This window comes from Amblyomma mixtum, chromosome 8 (genome assembly GCF_055824585.1).
Source record: "Amblyomma mixtum isolate Tamu chromosome 8, ASM5582458v1, whole genome shotgun sequence".
NCBI lineage: Eukaryota > Metazoa > Arthropoda > Arachnida > Ixodida > Ixodidae > Amblyomma > Amblyomma mixtum.
In genome coordinates this window covers 15,237,232-15,257,232 of record NC_143019.1, presented here as the reverse complement: position 1 = coordinate 15,257,232, position 20,001 = coordinate 15,237,232, and the positions used below count along the sequence as shown (strand labels likewise).

The following is a 20,001-nucleotide window of genomic DNA, read 5'->3' as shown; positions in this document are numbered from 1 at the left end:
TTACCATCAGATTTCTCTCTGTGTAGAGTTTTCATTTCAGTGGAGCCCAAACGTAGGCAAAATTTGCGCCCTTACTATTGCTACATCTTCTTCCTCGCCTATGTAATGGCCACAGGGACCTTCAGGGTATATAACTGAAGAAAGAAAAGAAAAGAAAAAGAAAGAACAGAACACAGGGGACATACCAGCACTGGCAGTAGTGGCAGACCAGCACGGGTATGGAGGCGAAGTGGTTCTCGGAGCCCTCCAGGCAGTGCTTGGCGTCGGCCGTGGCTTCGATGAGGTAGTGCTCGATGTAGGGCCCCGCATCAACCGGAAGACGGACGGACAGGGCCAGGGTGCCCTTCTTGCTCGACTGGCGCACAATGAAGTTCTGAAACAGAGCAGGAGACCCAAGCTGAAAGGACACTGGACTGAACTGCACTTCACGGGGCCTACATTACAGATTTAAGCTGCACACTGCGTCACAGGAATTTTTAGCCATGCTGCATGGCTTCCGCTAATGTTTATTTAACAATAATGTTTAAGGGGGGAAGAGGGTCTTAGAAATAAATTTTTATTAATGAAATCCCAACTATGAAATCTTTAGGGAACATCATTTTTGCGTGCTGATTCCAAATATGTAATTTATTTTTTTTCTCTACAAGTCCTTGTGCACTTATTCAATATGTTAGGTAACTTTTGCCGAGAGCTTCAAAGAGATTCTGCTGCAGAGAACTTGTTAGATTTCATGCCATTGGTTTCTCATGACACCAAGCTATGCAATAAGGGTAAAATTATCATCCTGCCTGTTATCGAAGGTGAGTTATAGGAATTTGAAATCATCAGCTTCTTCCCATTTGTGAAGTGGCAGATTCAATACCCTGTAACTGAACTTCTATGATAGACAAGACAATAATTTTGCCCTTATTGCGTAGTTTGATGTCAAGACAAACCAATGGCATGTGTCCTAGCAAGTTTCCTGCAGCAAAATTTATTGAAAGCTCTCGGCAAAAAGTTACATAACATATTATATAAGTGCACAAGGACTTGTTTTAAATAAAATTAAATTACATATGTATTTGGAATCAGCATGCAAAAATACATGTTTCTTGAAGGTTCCATTGTTGTGACTTCATTAGCAATTTTTTTTTTATTTTTAAGACCGGCTTCCCCAGGACAAATTTTTCTTTAACTGCAAAGTTTCTGAGAAAGCTGTATAGCTTTCCTTTGTAGCGGTATGGCTGCGCTTGGGTGGATGCCAATGAGTAATTACTCCCTTATTACAAATCTACTCCACCTTGGGGGATTCCCCTAAACATTCGACCAACTACGTTAGGTTAGGTTAGGCTAGGCTAGGTTGCCACAATGCTTTTGCCAAGCTTTGTGTACCAGTAAACTGTTGCATTGTGTGAGTACACAGAAGCTTTTGCTGCAACACCTCACAACTGCCCAGATTAACTCTCAATGATCAAGAGCAACCACTGATATATTAGTAAAATTTCTTTATGAATCTGGTCTTTCCAACTGGCACATCCCCCACTTAATGTTGAAATTTTAAGCTTTGCAAACTATACAGGGTGTTTGTTTTAAATACTGTTTGCTACAAGCTAATACCCCTGTCACACGGCACTAGCTACATGCTTCAGTGAAAAGGTAAAACAGTCAATGCACTTTAGCACCATTGTTGAGCACAAGGTGGCTAAAGTGACAGTTTTAAAAAAACCAGAGTGGAGGACTTTATTTATTCATTAAGTCAACAAATTTATTTTATTTTACTTTCTCCATAAAAAGCTACCCAAAGCTTGTTTCATCATCAGCAACAGCAGGTTTTGCAATTGCCTTAGCCACCATGGGCACCCAGTGTTGCTGCAACGTTTATACTGTCTTGAGATCTGTGCATAAATTAGAAACACCCACACAAAAAGCAAGACCAGACATGCCTTTTTAATATTTACAAGATCCTTTCAAACACTTTTAGCGGCTTAGGATTTTTTTTCTTCACTTTTACTTTTCTACACTGAATGGCGCTGCAATCACAGGTGCTCAAAGTTCGCTCCTTTGGGCTTCAAAGGCCTCCACCCAAAAGGCCCTTGGTGGCAAAGGCACAACACCTGTGCCATGTACTTGCGCACCATGCCCCTTTGAACCTAGGACCTGATTCTCAAAGGTCTCCACGGTGCCCATGTGACAAGGGTATCACGGGCCTCGTGCAATTCTCCCTATCACTATGTTTCCTAGGATAACAATGGCATTGTGCTTCCATTCCCCCCATTGGGCTAGGACTAGAAAACTAGGAAGTGAACAAGTGTTAACGCACCATTCATTCACATAATCCACGACAATAGCCTTGCCGATAACGCCAGCAGCCATACTGCTGGGTGTTTTGTTATTGTGCAAATTGTATGCCTACATCCTGTCAACAGAATGCCAGGTACAGGCAATCTAATAATTAGTTCTTTTTCTAGCCAAAATTCGCCTGTGTGAATTATATACAGAGTCCAAACTGCAGTTTGCAAGTCACATTAGTCCAATCTGGGAGTATTAGTGAACAGAAGCACTTGCAAACTGCCCAGTCACTACAAAGTTCAACAGAAATCTTACTATTTTACACTGAAAGGTTTGCCTCGAGAGTCACATAAACAGTGTGTAGAAGAAACAAGAACACATTAGACAAGTGCACCAAGCACAGACAAATACAGTGCAGTTCCTGCATTTGCCAATGGCTGTTATAGTCACTTGTATAAGTTGCTATTTCTTCTTAGCACGATTTGCAAACTCCCAAAGGTAAAGCCTTACACCACGTGTCAAAATTAGTGGGCCAATTTAATTTTATTACAACATTCTATCAACGTGCACAAATCCTGTCAGTTCCACCACAAAAACCTTTCGGTGGCCACTGGCATCAGACATGCATGGAACACATCTTCCAAGCACTTCGCATGCCACATTTACAGTCAGAATTCCAGATGACTGCTTCAGGAAAGTGCACACAGACTAATTGCTTTACGAAAGACAAATGCTATAGCGTGACTCCCCCAAAAAAACTAAAATAAAGGGTCCTGGCCCATGCCACTGGGGCTGAAGACAGAGGGAGCAGAACCTAAGGAACATAAGAACATTTGAACACCATTCTGCCACCACCACTCACCCCAACTTCTTTGCCTTGCAAGTAGTGCACAGCGCCCGTGCGGCCAACGTCTGGCAGGAACCATATGCTGCTTGTTCGAATGAGCCGTTCCAGGAGGGTCATCGAGCAATGCACATCATCCGTACTGCTGGTCGAGGACCCCTGAAGAATTTCACCGCACTCTTCAGACAGAACAAACTAACCACACAAGGTCTTGCCCTGAAAAGCTTGTACTTGCTGCAAGCGTTATTTCAACTATACAGTACCTAACTATCATGAAAATGACCTATGTCTGCCTTGTGCAAAATACACACTGCTTCATAACATGACAAGGTACCACGTGTCCACTTTGTGCAAAATGACAATTGCTTCACAACATGGGAAACTGGGTTTGCACCAATCCTTGCTGGGATCCATGCCTCAATCTGACTTTGTAATCAAGATATTTAGGGACCATTACACGGTACCACCACAGTCTGTATTTTTGCTTAAGAAAGCTGCTTCCTTCAATAAAAAGAAACGGGGACAGAACAAGGATGACAATGTAGTGGATTTGTATAAACTGGCTTTCAAGTGGACAGGCACGGCAGCCAGAGTATTTGCACCCTTTGTAAAGCAGGCCTCACACCTTTCTTGAAAGAACAAACCCTAAATACAGGAGGCAGGCACAGTCAACTTATGAGTGATGACTTTGGTGAGCGGTATTCACAACATTGGCCGTACATTCTTCTTCAGAAAACTAAAAATGGAATTGTTCAGCATCGACATGTCAGTAAGACTGCTTCTGCTGACCTTTGGAATGGCAACAGGCATGAGAAATGATTACGCAACACTTACAATGACGACGCAGAATAGTATCTCTGTGATATTAGGACCAGGAAATTCAAGTCCATGTGGTAGACCTGACACAACTTCTGGATTTGACATGTATGTCAAAAGCTGAAAATTAACTTTGGCACTTAACCTTTAGCACTATCGAAAGCCAGCTCCTTTTGCTTTTAAAATTAACAAGAACGCACTTCTTATCCAGTCCGTTTAAACCTTCTCGACTAGACACACCCAAATAGATAGCAGAAGGACTTCTCGTCCATGCAAAAGTTCGTCCAAGCATTAACCCTTTCTGCCAGGTGTACTTTCCTCAGTGACTACTGCACCAGTCAGCATTCTTTCAGGCCGTCTAGCCCCTCAGAAAAAAAAAGGGAGTACCATGTCATGATTTGACTATAAACACTTATTTAAAACATCCTTTTTTTTTTTTCAGCTTTGTTAAAAGCTTCACCGGAAGTTCTTTAGAAAGTGCTCCCTCTTTAAGCACTCGCCTGGGTGGAGGCCAGGCTTCCTCTCTCATGTCTTTAAAAAAAAAAAAAAAACCACCTCCCTTCTGCCGCCTTTTATCGTTCTGTCACTGCAGACAGTGTGTAATCTTTGTCGAAACAGGCACATGTCTTCATCACTGAAGTCATCTTCGGTTTCTACAAAGTTATTAGACAAATTTTCATACAACACACGCCTGCTCGAATGAAAGTCATGCCACGATTTTTTCTGGCGCCAATACAGGCCCGCGAAACCACGCGATCAAAAAATATTTTTTCATTACTATAACGCTGCTACGCTTGGGAGGAAAGCCAAGCAGCCAATTTGGAGGACACAATAATTCCAACCAGACCACGCTCTAATTTTTCCTACAGAAATAGTATTAGGCAAAACACTGCGTCTGGCCACGCCCGACAAGTGACTGGTTCCGCTGTCAGGCAATGCCCGACAGAGGACCGGAAAGGTTAAGGCTGCCCGCAGAGAAGTGTTTGCAGCTGGCAAGTGCAAGGCAGAAGAAGGGTGCAAGCAGCTTGAAGGAAGATATGTTATCAGATGATAAAAAGCAGCAGAACACTCGACGGTCCACTCACACAAAATGTGAGGAAACTGGGATGTGATCACACCCTTGTAGAAAATGCAAGAAAGTTAAAGTCTGAGCCATGAATTTTAAATGCATATAAATTTACTCTCAATATGCAAACCCGTCTAGCGGAATTTTTTTTAAGTCATGCGAAGTGTAGAAGTCAGCCTAGCACTACAAGCTGGGCAGCAGCAGCAGCAGCAAATATTGTGTGGTCGCATCAACTTTAAACAGCAAGGTGAGGCTAGTGGTCAAGCTAATGTTGGGCAAAGAATGTTCAGGCACAGCCCTGAAGCCACACGTGAGGTTATAAAATTGGCTCGTTGAAGCAAGTGCAAAGCTGAAAGTTGGGCTTGCTGGTAGAGATGCTTGGCAAAACACTCCAGCACTTTCTGCATCTCATGCATGTTGCCTTATAAATTTCACCATGGCTAGATCTAAACAGCCCTAATAGCTGTATGCCTATATGGTGGAACAAAGGATGAGGTAAGTATTGGTATCTTGGTTAGAAAGGTATCACTGGTCCTAAGAACCCCAAAAAGCTAACATATTGAGATGTATATTGATGCAAACGTAGCACTGTATATGCTGTTGTGTAGTAGCACTAGGTAGTGAAGAACTGTACAGTACACTCAGCTCAGAGTGGTCCCTTAGAACAATGTACCTCGAATGAACAATCGAAGCATGCTGAGAATGTGAGAACAAATTTTAGCTAGGAGACATGCTAGAATTCAGCACATTATGTCCGCTATGATTATTATGATTAACACTATTATTAAGACATGCCTTACAGGTAGCCTGACATACAGAGCCCTGCTGTGACAAAAGGTTGCCGCAGAAGCTATCAAACTTCAAGGTCATGGTACGTAGATGACGGTGGACACGAGCTTTAGTCTAAGCAATACCAAAGATTAAAAATTGGAATTAAAAACTAAAGTAAGCTGCCAGCTGCTTTACGCAGAATGAAACCACAAAAGCGACTAACACACTTAGCTTGACCACATAAGCAACTTTCGTCATGTTTATACACAAGGAACTCTCACCAAGAATAGGCTGCACCATGTAAGATTAAACCTACAAATGACTACATTCTGTAATACGACAGTGGTGTTACGGAAGATCGGCAAATGGAATCTACATCAATATACTGACTGAATGCCACACTTCACCATATAAAACAGCTACTATCCTTCAGCATTAAAAAACAGAAACTGAGTGGCTCTGCCCATGCTTAACGCACCTTGGGCAGGAACAGCACGGCACTCATATTCCACGCAACAGAGAGAAACAAAATATGAAACTAAGTGAGAACGGGACAGTAATGCCTGTCTCGTTTCCGCTCCTCTTGTCACCGTATCGTACTCTCCAGTACATATACTGAACTTCAACAGTTATGGTGTCGATGACGTCGAAGAGCCTCCTCCCGTGTGGCAGGGGTGCAAATTGAATTGTGCGCATCGTCTGCGCCCGAATGACATGCAAAAAGCGTGAGCATTCCACAATTTTTAGCCCGTTGTGCTCTCAGCGGTGCAGGCCGGGCTCTATTATTTTCCTTTCCTTTTAGACAAGCCCACCCTAACATCTGTCACCGTACCCCATTGTGCTCTAAGCGGTGCGGGCTGGGCGCTATTATTTTTCATTCTTTTAACCACTCACCCTAATTTTTTGTCACCGTTCCTGGGCACGCTGTTGAACAAGGTCAGCTCCTGACTTGCCCCGTTTGCCCTTTACCACAAAATGTCCTTTACCTAAAGCCTTGGCAAGCAGACATGTCCGCCTGCAGTAGGAGTGCAACACGTACTCTGCACCAGCAGATGGCAGGGAAGCCTCGAGCAAGATCAACCCCATTTCCAGTTGGCAGGTTCAAGGAGGGGTGCTTGACAGAGCAGGCAAGCGGCATGCAGCGGTTCCCCACAGAGTGTGCATGCATCAGTGAGGAGGGGGAGGGGGGACGAAGGAGTGAGCCCAATACCTGAGCAGGCTTGGAGAAGGAGGAGAGAGGAGTGCCAGCAGCACAGTGAGAGGCATACGTGCCACCCGCCCGCACCACAGGGGCACGCGGTGGGATAGGCGGTGGTGATGTCTCCCTACCCTCCGTTGGTCGGGGCTCCCAGGGGGCTCCTCGTACAGCGGGACCACAGCCTCCGGCGACTCTGCGCAAGCCATGGTCGCAGAGCACCCTGTGTCAGTGGGTGCACTTCGGACAAACTACAATTAGTCCTAGCAATGCACAGAGTCTATATCGCAACCTAAGTAGACGGACAAGCCCTTTAAGCATCCAGGCCAAAGCAAAGCAGTGGCTGCAGTGATAATCAAGTCCTAGTTTCATAACAACTGCAGAAATTGTGTAGGGACACTAAATTTTCATAGAACTTTTTTTATCTTTTGATATGTCCTAGTTTCATAACGACTGCAGAAATTGAGTAGGGATGCTAAACTTTTCATAAAACTTTTTTTACCTTTGAAATGCTGTGCATGACATGGTGGCTGTGGCGTTACAATATGATAGGTGGTCATGTGAGGCATACAGGATATGAGAGGCGATAATAGCTCCTCAATCATTTCTTACCATTTTGGCTGCCTGGGCAGCCTGGGAGCTGGAAATGATTTAAGGATATGAAGCAGCCTGGACTCATTTGTTTTTGTTTTGTTGGAGTTTAACGTCCCAAAGCGACTCAGGCTATAAGGGACGCCGTAGTGAAGGGCTCCGGAAATTTCGACCACCTGGGGTTCTTTAACATGCACTGACATCGCACAGTACACGAGCCTCTAGAATTTCGCCTCCATCGAAATTTGGCCACCGCAGCCGGGATCGAACCCGCATCTTTCGGGTCAGCAGCCGAGTGCCGTAACAACTGAGCCACCATGGTAGGGCCAAACTACAATTCGTCCTGGCAACGCACAGAGTCTACATCGCAACCTAAGTAGACGGACAAGCCCTTTAAACATTCAGGCAGAGGCAAAGCAGCGGCTGCAGTGATAATTGAAGTCCTAGTTTCATAACGACTGCAGAAATTGTGTAGGGTCGCTAAATTTTTCATGAAACTTTTTTTTTTCTTTGAAATGCTGTGCGCAATATTACTATGCATGGATCACCACATGGAATTTACCTCTAACCAGTAAATAATTTTTCAACTGAATTTTTCCTTTTATGCAGTTAAAACACTTGAATAATGGCTGCGGCATACAAGACAAGTGGCGGTCATATGAGGCATACAGAATATGAGAGGCGATTATAGCTCCTTGTCCATTTCTTGCCATTTTGGCTGTCTGGGCAGCCTAGGAGTTGGAAATGATTTAAGGCTATGAAAGCAGCCTGCACTTATTGCAAGCCTTATGTGAACTCAACTTGTCTTGTACTTCACAGCCACTTTTCGTCTGCTGAAACCAAAACTGAAACAATATAGAGAAAAAACTGAACTATAAATTATTTACTGGGTGCATGTGAAGTCGACATGGCGATCCATGTTCACTAATGCCTTGTGAATCATTCCAGGGAACTAACCCGCAAGAAATATTTGGTATCCTTACTTCTTAAAGAAACAAATAAGCTTATGCTTAAAAAGGTGTCAGACAATCTTATCAGGCATTTCTTGTTGAAGTTAAGATTCTAATGATGCTTTCTGAATAAAAGACCTAACTTCAAAGATGGGGCCAACATCATTCTAGACAGCAATGCCTACAGTAGAGTATACTAAACATGGCATCCTTAAAAAAATAAAATAAAAACACCACTAAATGGCTGCCATCTGAGCTGCCACTGTTGAACAACTGAGGAGTAAACAAGCAAAGGGAAACTATTATAATTCTTACATCACAGATACACCAAAAGCGGATGTGGTGTCCTATAAACTTTTCCCTGTTGTAAACAACGTGAGGTCAAAGGGGCGTGGCCCAATGGTCAGAATCTCCCACTTTCACCTCTGAACTGGTTTCACACATGTCAATCACTCCCCAACTGCCTTTCTTCTCCCAAATGGAAATGCCTCGGCGTGTGTCACACTTGCAGCCCCCCTCAGTGTTTTTGATCTAGGCTCCCAAGCTATTGACAGAACATATCTCAAAATTTCTTGCTATGTCAACATGACATTCGCTTCGCGCTGCTCAAACTCATGTCCCATGCCAGACATTCCATTCCATGCTTGAATACTGTCTAGCGACTGGTGTAGGCCAGAAACCAGCTTTTATAAGCAGCCGGTGTGTTAGCGGAAAACGTCATTTCTCCAAGCATCCCCACTGGCTGACGAGGCAGCAGAACCTTTCCAACATGCTTAAGAAAGTTCCTACACACGTGTGCCTGAAGCAAGTCGCTATTGCCGAGGAAAAAAAAAGTTTCTTTTCATGTAAGAGTGAACTGCAAATGGTCATCCTAACCAAAGCCAAAAGTTGGGCAAGTTGGATAACGTTCATGATGAAAAAATAGCACAAAAGGAACACGAGAAACGGAAAGAGAACAACGCAGACAAGCGCTAACAAACTATGTCCTAACAACATCCTGACAATGTCTTAACAACGTCCTAACAACGTCCTAACAAACTCTCAAATTCTGAAATTTTAATGCCGTCCAGATTAAGCTGTTGACAGCTTTCCCAGCACGTGCTGCTCGCATACTCAATGCTGACCAACAGCAGGAGTACCTGTGAACACTGGTGTCATGGGAGAGACCATGCTGGCTTGTGCAGATAGACGACACCGCTTCAGAGAGCCGGCCCTGCAGCATCACCTTTGGTGCACATCCACGAGCTGGAGCAAAGAGCGGTGCGACGTGTGAAGAGAGAATGAACTGTCAGAAGCAGCCTTAAAAAGCATTGTTACAAAAAAAAGAAAAGTAGAATGCAGTGACGATCAAAAGCACAAGTTGTTTCAGGCAATTCATTCTTACAAGGCTGTTGAACCTGGTTAACAGAGGGAAAGAAATAACAGCACAAACACGAACACACGAAGAGGTGCACAGGGTGAGTGACATGAGGAGACAAAGAGAATCAACAAGTGACATGAACAAACAAAGAATAAAGGCGCCCGCATTACTCATCCTGTGTATCACTAATGCGTCTCTCTCACTGCTCCTCTTGGATTCTTTTTTTTTTTGCTTCCCGCGAATGCGGGGCCATCCAGCTCAACAATGAGTTTTGTTTAAACCAAACTTATGCGATAAATTTAATCCTTAACAGACAAATCCCCGGCCGAAAAGTATTTAGTCATGAGAATAAAAAATTTTTTAAAAACACACGTATCTCAGGCAAAATAATAATGCTCTTCCCTTGCCACTCTGCCCTCCTCTTGATGCTTGACAATTCCCAATCATGCACATAGATTTTGCAAATCTTCCCAAAGATGAGAAGCTATGTAAAAGCTCTGTGCCAATCTCACTAAAATCAGGCAGCATATTTTAGTCAGCAAACCACAGCCAGGATAATAGAACCATTACATTCCAATTAATTTCAGACTCTTTCCTAAAGGCTCAAAGCAACATCACACCCTGCATTCGCTATTAATTCGTTGTCGGCCCAAGCTGGACCACAGAGGGGGCACGGTTTCATTTCAGCCATTGACAAAGAGCAGAAAAAACAAAAATGGAATTGGAATAGAATCGTTGTACTTACTGGCCCTGGGCCTAAATTCTTGAAACTACTAGCATATCAGAACAGTCTGCGAATAGATGCTGCCTTGGCTATCAAACACTGGGCTATTATGGTTGTTGCAGGTAAAAAAACCCAGTCCCCAACTGTTTTTGTGCACACAAAGTCTCGAAAATTCAGTTCCCGCTTTGCTAACAGAAGCTGCCCCAGTGAGACAAAGCACAGGCCATAGTCATCTATAGTGCTTTTCTTGTTTAATCAGTCTCTGCACAAAGCAGCATAGCTTTTTCCTTCATGTAACCAGTAGCAACACATAGCATGACATGTCAATGCCTGAAGTATCCCTGGTAGCCACCACAAAAGGATAGTATCCTCCTGATGGAGCACGTATGGCTTTAGTTTGTATTAGTGCACACCCTTCGAAGCACTAAGTAGCAAAGTTTACCTAAGACGATCATGACCATGTGCTTAACATACTGGATTTGTTCATTTCACATGTGCAAATTTGTACAAAAGACTGATAGTAGTGAACCGTTATTTACACACCTGATGTAACACCTTGCAGCCTGGACAGCCAACAAATATCTTATGCTTAGGCTGGTCAGGAAGACATTATGGATCATATAAGTGTGAATAAACTTTTATTTTATTTCATTTGATTAGTGTGCAATTATTTTAACTTCCACTGACTAAGGCTAACCTGTAGCATGAGGTAAGAAATCTAAATTTCCCGAAATAAAACCTGTCGAACACAGGCCACTTCCAGGCTTCAACCTGATTTTCAGTTTCCTTCAAAATTCAGTGAAATGTAAGCAAACGTGAGGGACACGAGAATGCTTGAAAACAGTCACAAAATTAACAGTACTAGACAGAGTACAGAGTGAAAATATGTTTCAAACCTTGCTATAGAATGATTTCTCTCAGCCTTGCATTCAAACTATGGACTACTGTGACTCAAAACCTATTTTACAAACAGTGCAAATCAGGGCTACATCAGATGACACCATTGTGTTACGTTTGTGAAAAACCAATTTAGGTTTTCATCAATGAGATGGCCACATTAATTCGAAACTGAATTCCTCTTTACAACATATTCGTCTTTCCCCAAGGTTTGCTACTTTAGGTTTCATCTCAAGTCTGAAACCACATCAACTGAAACTCAACAAATATCAAGCACTTGCTGGTCAATGCTATGCACGGATGAGCTGTTACGAAGCTAGAGGTGCGACTTAAAAGCAACGTGCAGAACATACGCCAATCAAAACATTCTGACCCACATCGGGAGTCACTGATTTTTGCGGCTGCCGATCATCCCCGAGCCAATATTGAAACTTGCAAGTTGACTTTAGAAGATTTGGTATCAATCAAGGCAATCAGAAACCTGCTTTGCTTTCCAATACGAGCACCACCACAACATCCGCAAATCTGAAAGCAGAGGAAAGTGGCAACACTTCCTTCACTGCAACTGAGTCACATTCACCTTGGCATTCACTACTTGACACGGAAATTGCTACCAAGTCACATTCACCTTGGCATTCACTACTTGACACGGAAATTGCTACCAAGTCACATTCACCTTGGCATTCATTACTTGACACGGAAATTGCTATCAAGGCGCCACTACAGATCGGAAATGATAGGGAAGAGCGTTGTACTCGGTCAAATCGATGTGCATGCCGCGTTTCAGCCAGCGTTGGTAAAGCCCGGACCCTGAAGACGGGAGTCAGCAAACGATCGCAACTTTTACGCCGAATACCTGCGGTCTGCCGACATGCATCCGTAGTACATCGAATGACAAACGTCGACAATCAACAGTTGACAAGCTGCGGGGAGATGCCATTCGATCACTGACGGGCGTAACACATCACGCACGCAACAGTTTCCTGTGCGGATGAGGAGGGACGATTCGTTAGACTTGAGAGTGAAGGGTTGCAGTTGGTCAAGAACGCGGCACGACCGAGCATCCGCCGTGCGATGTCATGCGCCAGAAGTGTGACGCACGAATGACCGCGAAGGCTCGCTGTAAAAGAAGCGCTTGACCGCCGACGGACTGACGAGACAGGGCGCCCACACAGCGTAGAACAATACGGGAGGCACGCAGTTTAGTAGCTTCTCGGTGAGACGGCAGGAACGTGAACACACTTCTACCAAATTACGTGCAATACCTCCGCGGTAGCAGTCGACCAAAGGAAAAAAAAAATAATAAAAGGCAGGCAGACCATTCAATCCGTCCGCACGCGTGCAATGCAGCGCCAAAGGTTCGACACAGACGTCTTCCGCAAAACGTCGCCGCGAAAGAAACAAACACAACAAAAACTCACCTATGAGTTGTGATTCATGAAACTCCACGCATTCTCTGCCAGCACTTGGGACGTTTCACATTTGCCAGAGTTGAACGTCGCGAAAATCAACTCATCGGGACGTTCAAAAGACACTGCAGCTACAACGGCGGCTGTCACAGACGATGAATACGAGCTTCGAGGAGCACAGTAAACATTCACGAGGCACCGACCCACTTATGCGCCTGAGAACAGTTGAGAACAGTCGCCTACTGCCCTCACCTATTTTAACGCTTCGTGTTCGCAACGCGAAAAAAATGCGCCAGATGATACTACGGATGCGTCACAAGATTTATGCTCACCCTGTGTGCGATCGGAGCATTACTTTTCTGCACCAAACTTGCCCTAAGCATTGTCTTAGAATACGTTAGTGTAGAGCTGTACAACTTTACATGAACGTTATGACTTTTATGACTGAGTTCGACTGCTTTGGTATCTGCCTTCGTATTCCCAGAGCTGTATTCCTAAAAAAGTGTTGCAGTGTGCATGTGTTGCCGCAGTGTCATACGTACGGACAAAATTAGGGTCCACTCGTACCTGGTCAGTGTAGAAACAAAATTATTTTGTCGTTGCAGTCGCACGACTTCTGTTTAAACTATTATTATCTTCTATGACAAATTTTCTGGAGACAACGGGCAACTCTTATGCTTATTTATTTTGATTATTTTTATATATTTAGCGTAGTACCATAGTTACGGTTGTGCTTCAGTTGCATGTTCAGTTGTCTAAAGATTACTGAAAACAATACAGTATCAATGCCATTTTTCCGAAAGTGATAATAAGCGCATAAAGGATTTTACCACGATTTCACAGATCACCGAGCCGCCTGTTTCTCATAATTGTTCTTTTTTTCTAAATCTTGTTATGCCATTCTGGGCATTTCAATGGATTTTGTTTTCGCGCCACCGCGCTAGGGTGGCTAGAACTTTTAACTGCGCTATGGCCACCATAACTGCGCGTTCTACAGCGCGTTCTCCATGCGTTAATTTGAATTTCAACAAAGAACACGTTTCTAAGCACGAGTTGTGGCTTACGGCTATTTTCGGACTTTCGCGGCTACCACGGCGTGTGTGAGCCAGTTTTCGTGTGCTTTGCTGGGCACGCAGAGTCGACAGAGTGGTGTGGTGTCAAAACCAAAGATCGATCTGTCTGAGCGTTGTGCTTCGCTCAGAATAACTCTGCATTACTTATTTCAGTGAGTAAATTGATGTGGCATTCCTGCGGACAGTTGTAGGGTGGGCGAATTCCTAAGAAAAGAAAAGAAAAAAAAGAACCCGAAAAGCCATTATGGGCTGCCCCGATGTGTATGTTCCTGGACAGATGCTCTGAAGTTTGTAGACAAAGCAAGTTTGTAAGGTTTCGAAACGATTCGTGAAATGGTCGCGACGCACATTGTGGACACAACGGCGTATCTGTGAATGAAAGCTAGATTAGTTGTGCATGCATATTGAGAGGAGAACGCGTGTTTTCACAAGTGTTTGTAGAGCTCCTAGCATGCGAGCTGACTGCTGGCAGTATCGGTGGTCTAATAGTTTCGCGGTTCTTTTGTTTTCTAGGAAACCTGGATCTGACGACAGCCAAAGTATCGGGAAACTGCGGTTGAAGCAGCTCTTCGAGTGTCAAGCCATCAATATGAAAGAGTGCCGGGAACTAAGGGTGCTTGTCACGATCAAGTCCCTCTGCTCACGGTGACACATTGCTTCGTCACGCCTTGCCGTCAGTTCTGACCGCGCTCATCTGTCGTCACGGCTTTTGTGCTCAAGCAGCAAGAACGAGACACAACTGGCAGTTGCACCATGCAGTGGTAGCGAAGTACATCCATCTCATTCCATGATTAGCTTTGTGTGGACAAGTTGTGGCCGCTACTCCAAGGGAAATTCTGGAGGAACCCATTGTTTTGCATTGTGGAACTCGCTGTGATCACTTTCAAAACTCTGTTCTGGTTGTGAGCGCGCTATTAGCTCATTGCACTGGCATGCCAGCAGGTAAATGATCTTGAGGACTTCAGTACATTTTTGTGTAGCACTGTAAAAAAGAAATGGCGAGTGATACAGTATCTGCCATTAAAAATTTTCCTTCAGAGCGCCGACAGGTCCAACAAGACACCCAGTCTGCTACCTCTGCGCACTGCACGAGTCCAATTTCAGTGTGCACCAAAAGTGACACTCGTCTTGCTGCTAAAGGGGCACCCCCTCTGTCAGCTGCACTAGGAAGCTGCAATGTGCCATGTGACATCTCGGACAAAACTGGAGGGAATCCTAAAGCTGATGGAAGCGCAGAAAAGACAAAAAGTAACATGCTTGGAGGCCTCAAAACCCTTGCAGTAAGCACAGGCAAAGGTGGTTTACAGGCTTCTTTGGAAAAGAGTAAACCGACACCTAATCAGGGTACAAATGTTTTAGACAGTGCAAGTGCACCCAGTAGAATCCTCTCGTCATCTCGAAGTGCCACGCCCTGTGCAAGTCCGCTTGCCTCGCCTGCTTCCGACGTGACGGGCAAGTCAGCTCAGGAGTCTCCCTTCCGCGCATCGAGAGCATGCAGTAAGCCTCAGAATCGCCCGACTGGTTCTTTCGTGAATCACCCCAGTTTGGTCTCTTCAAAAAGTGCAAGAAACTCTGGACCTGTTGCTGTGAAGGATGAACCTGCGTCACGACATCATCTGGACAGTCCCAGTGTTTCGTCACAAAACACGTCAGCATTGTCAGTGCTTAGTGGACTGAAGGCTGCGTGCAGCAACAGGCAAGTAGCGCTACCGTGTGCAAGCTCTGAAAACATTGACCTCAGTCATTCTTTAGTGCCTGCAATATTTTCAACAGATCGACTTGCTGTGCAGCCAGTAATGCAGCGTCCTAACACGCCATGCTTGAATGCCACTGCTCTCAAAAACGCTTCGTTTGTAAAGTGCCAGTGTGGCTTTGGTCCTGTTGACCTAGAGGCAATGGAAAAGCACATCATGGGCAACCACGTCAAGCCGTTCAGCCATGGCTGCGAACTTTGTGACAGGAAATTCTCCACGCGGAGGGAGCTCAAAGGTCATTTCATCTGCCACATGCAGGTGCAGGAAAATTTTACGGGGCATGACCCATCTGGCATGCTGTCGGATCCATGTGATCTGCAGCAAGCTAACGCCAACTTGAATCCTGCTCAGGACCGTTGCTTGTCGGGAGCGGTAAAACCGTATGAAGCGAGTCTTTCACTCGGAAGTCATGTTGGTGAAGGTGAGAGTTACGAGGCGAGGCATGAGCCAAGTCGCATTGGAGCTGTAAATGCAACTGGCAGTATGTCCCACTGGCTGTTAAGACGAGACTTGGTCGGTTCGAAGCATCTGCTCTCCTTTTTCAAGTGTACAGTGGGCCAGTGCAAGTACACGGGTACTCAGGCGGCTGATTTCTACAATCACCTCACGTCACACAAGCTGGCGGAAATGAGGCACCTGCTGTGCATCTATTGTGGGAAGACGTTTGACGCCATAGCGGTCCTCGTGCAGCACATGGAGAGTAGCCATAGGCATCTGGTTCAACAGTGTGGCCGCTGCCTGTACAGGTCCAAACTGCCCATTCACATCCACCTGCATCATAAGTACTTCCATGCTAACGACAGGCTGTTGGTTTTCATTTGCACAGATGCAGAAAGGCAAACTGCTCTAGCCAACATTCCCTCTCAGCGCGTTAGTCTTACGCACTACTGGTGTACCACCTCTGGCTGCGGCTTCAAGTGTTTCAACCCAGATGCGTTTGAGTGGCACCTAAGCACGTCGCATCCGAAGGCCGAGAAGTACACCTGTTTTATTTGCGACTTGCCATCTCGTAGCCCACGAGCACTGGTGCAGCACTGCGTCGGTCACGACATGGATGTCGTGCAGTGCGGCATCTGCCACCATTCCGAGCCAACATATGAGAAAATGCTGAAGCACCTCTGTGATTACCACTTTGACAGTCCCCTTTATCTCACATTCCGCACTGACTGCTTGGCAGAAGAGTTCAGAAAGTTCATGATGGCACTTCAAAGTGACCCTGAACAATGTACCATCAACTTTGTCTCGCAGAAAGCAATCTCGATGGAAGAACACGTGCATCAATCCACTGTTCCGTGTGTCACCGCGTCGAACAACTCTCTTGTGACGTCTTCTGCGATGTCTACATTATGGTCAACAAAACCTTGCCCCTTCTGCCCTGACCTTCTTGTGACATTGGCAGAACTCACAGAGCATTGCATCGTGGTTCATAACATCAGCCTTCGAATCTCGGAGACATTGGAGCTTATGCTGAAAAGGAAAAGTACAGCATTATCCATGGAAAAGTGTCTGTTCTGCCCATTTTGCAACCTCACCTTTTTGGATAAAGGAAAGCTTCAGGAGCATATGTTTCTAGAGTTTCACTATTTGCCTGTTCAGTGTGGTGCCTGCGGCCATTCCACCTTGACTGAGACTCACTTGAGACAGCACTTTCTGTCCAGCCACCCTCAAAGGGCTCCAGCATTTACTGTTTGCAAAAATGAAGATTTCGAGGCCTGGGTGGCAAAATTTATCTCGCAACAAGAAGCTCACTCTAGTGTAGTTGAAAAGCCATACCAATGTGTAGACTGCGAAGAGCGGTGTGCTACTGCCAACGAACTGCGGCTTCATATTTGTTCTCATCTCAAGTACTACCCTTACCACTGCCGCATATGTGACGAATGCTTCATGAGCCAGGAAGAAGTTGAAAGACACCAGCGTATGAAACACAATGTCATGGGACAGTATTCCACTCAAGAAGTCAGGTTTGAGACCAAGGAAGTGAAGATTGATGGGCTCATTGAAGCAGCGACAAGAAAAGTGCAAGAACTTTTGGAAAACTCGCCCACCCAAGAGTGTTTGTGGAAAGGATGTCTGTACAAGCCGTCAAGCCTGAGTGAACTTGCTCAGCATGTGAAACAACACGTCGAACAACGCAACATGTGCGGCCAGTGCCATTTCAGCTCTTATAGTGCAGACGTTGTTGCGTGGCACAGTAGAGAACAGCATAGCCCTGTGTCTAGCAGCACTGAGATCCCTTCGACCAGTGCTGTCAGTTGCTATGCTCCCCCGACAAGCCTGCGACTGTTTGCATGTAGTTTTTGCAGCTACAAAGGCCCCAGTTCTCAAAGCATTCGCGAGCACTCCAAAGTTAAGCATCCCGGCAAGGCAGCAAAGTTTGTCGCGCCCCGAAGGAAGGACTTCCAGGCCTTAACCTCCAAAGCGGCGGAAAGTGCAGAGAAACGCAAAGAAGAGGGTTGCAGTGAGCAGTTGCACATTTCTCTTGCACGTCCTAAACAAGACGCCATGTATGTCTCTAGGCGGCTCCTGAAAAAGCAGCAGTTCAAGTGTAACGTGTGCAATTTCTTGGCATCGTCGGAACACCTGCTTCACTTGCACAAGTTGAATTTTCACGGTGGTCGACAAAACGTAACTTCACGACCGGATGCCATTGCTAAAGCATTGTTCAATACTATCTTGCAGCAGGCCACTCACGCAGAATCAACAGTCGACGCTTCTGAAACACTGACATCCGAGCAAGCTACAGGCTCTGTGCCTCGGTCGTCTCCATCGGTCAGTAGTCATGAATGTTACAAGTGTTCCACACATTTTGATTCGAAAGAAAGCCTGTTCAGGCATTTGGTTCTGAAGCACCATATGCATGCTGTGTGTGACACTTGTGGGACGGGCCTAATGAACACTACTGCCGCTCACCATCATATTAAAAAACACGCTCCTGAGCAGAGAACTTTCACTGTACTTAGGTCTTATCTGCATATTGACTCGCCAAACAAAAAAGTGCACAATTCGAGAAATCCATCTACACTTGGAAGTCCTTTGGAGCACACTGCTGAAATTTATGTGGTATCTCCATGGGCTGGTGGTACGCGGGTACCTCTTCGAGAATTTCATCTTCAGTGCAACCTAAATGTGCGTGTACTAGTGGAAGATGTGAACAAGCAGCTATTTCTGACTTAGAAAGTGCTTTATCAACTACTGTTGACTAAGTGGCTTATCTGTGCTTCCTATCCTTAGCAAAAAGAACTTTTGCTGTGTTGCAGACTTTATTTGTGCTATATGTACTTTTGTGTATAATAAGCAGTTGTCACAGACATTTTGAGTGTAACAACACATTTCCAGCTCATTACCATCTTCTGTAAGTAACGGAACGTTTTCATAGTTTTTTTGTTCATACGCACAATGCTGTCAGGAATTTTATACATGGGTTTTGTTGTAGCGGTTGTGCATAAATTTGTGATTTCATGATTGAAACTTTTTGCAGTGTGCTTCTTTCCTAGGGCAGAATCTTTTTGGCAACTAAGAATTAGTGTGTTGTCGGGGTGTGTGAAACAGCACAGACATTTGGACAACTGAGGACTTGCCAGCTCGTAGATATGTGTGGTTGTAGCTTAAATCAACTGCAGTTGCTGTATCTGGCACTTCAGAGAGGAGGTACAGTGGTAGAAGTGTTCAAGAGTGATGAGGATAAATCAGCACTGCTGGACTTTTACCCTTGTCACATGGGCACTGCAAAGGCCTTTGAGAATCAGGTCCCTGTGTTCAAAGGTGTGCTGTGAACAACTACATTGTAGTAGCGTTGTGCCTTTGCCGAGCCTCGGAGGCCAAGGCGCCCATTCGGGACTTTCTGAGCCCAAAGGAGTTGCATTCAAGTACTCGCAATTGTAGCACTACCCTGCGTAGAATAGTAAAAGCAAGAATTAATTTCCTAAGCAGCTAAAAATGCTTGAAAACTTCTTATAAATACAAAATAGTTAGCCTGGTTTTACTTTCTACACTGCAGGTAGTAAAAATGCAGCAGCAATATCGGGTGCTCACAAGTGGTCTTTTTATTCATTCATTATTCATTATTACAGCGCAAAGACGGCACAGAACAAGAAGGGGACACAACAGCGCTGACTGTCAACTAAGTTTTATTCGAGACCAGTAGGGTTTTTATACACCTGGCGATCAGAACGGGAAAACAAACATACAAGAATAGCTGTAGGCATGCGCAAGGGCACAGTAACGGCGGTTATCCGGCACGTGTCAGATTTCACATTCTAGATACTTCATCTCTTTCTGGGACA

The 20,001-nt window shown here is 45.0% G+C and overlaps 2 protein-coding genes across 8 annotated transcripts in view; one reads left to right on the top strand and one right to left on the bottom strand.

Moving 5' to 3' along the window:
• The window catches only part of spri (Src homology 2 domain-containing protein sprint), a 39,626-nt gene extending 26,432 nt beyond the window's left edge, over positions 1-13,194 (bottom strand). Inside the window, exons 1-5 of one of the 6 annotated variants that reach the window (XM_089556589.1) lie at positions 12,904-13,194; positions 9,641-9,746; positions 6,976-7,156; positions 3,131-3,271; positions 186-373 (exon numbers count right to left, since the gene is read on the bottom strand). In XM_089556589.1, the coding sequence (XP_089412715.1) occupies positions 186-373; positions 3,131-3,271; positions 6,976-7,156; positions 9,641-9,723 (593 nt within the window). In that variant the 5' untranslated portion in view covers positions 9,724-9,746; positions 12,904-13,194. Of the gene's footprint in view, positions 1-185; positions 374-3,130; positions 3,272-6,975; positions 7,157-9,640; positions 9,747-12,237; positions 12,262-12,338; positions 12,833-12,903 lie in introns of those variants that run through there. The other 5 variants (XM_089556592.1, XM_089556590.1, XM_089556593.1 and 2 more) reach the window with 5 other exon arrangements.
• Positions 13,195-13,863: 669 nt separating this feature from the next.
• On the top strand, positions 13,864-19,186 carry LOC149331445 (uncharacterized). Of its 2 annotated transcripts, none has more exons than XM_089556586.1 (2): positions 13,864-14,116; positions 14,478-19,186. In XM_089556586.1, the coding sequence occupies exon 2, from the start codon at positions 14,960-14,962 to the stop codon at positions 18,890-18,892; it is 3,933 nt and encodes a 1,310-aa protein (XP_089412712.1). In that variant the 5' UTR covers positions 13,864-14,116; positions 14,478-14,959; the 3' UTR covers positions 18,893-19,186. The 2 variants fall into 2 exon arrangements, with proteins under 2 accessions (XP_089412712.1, XP_089412714.1); XM_089556588.1 differs by having other exon boundaries at positions 13,873-13,991.
• Positions 19,187-20,001: the final 815 nt, after the last annotated feature.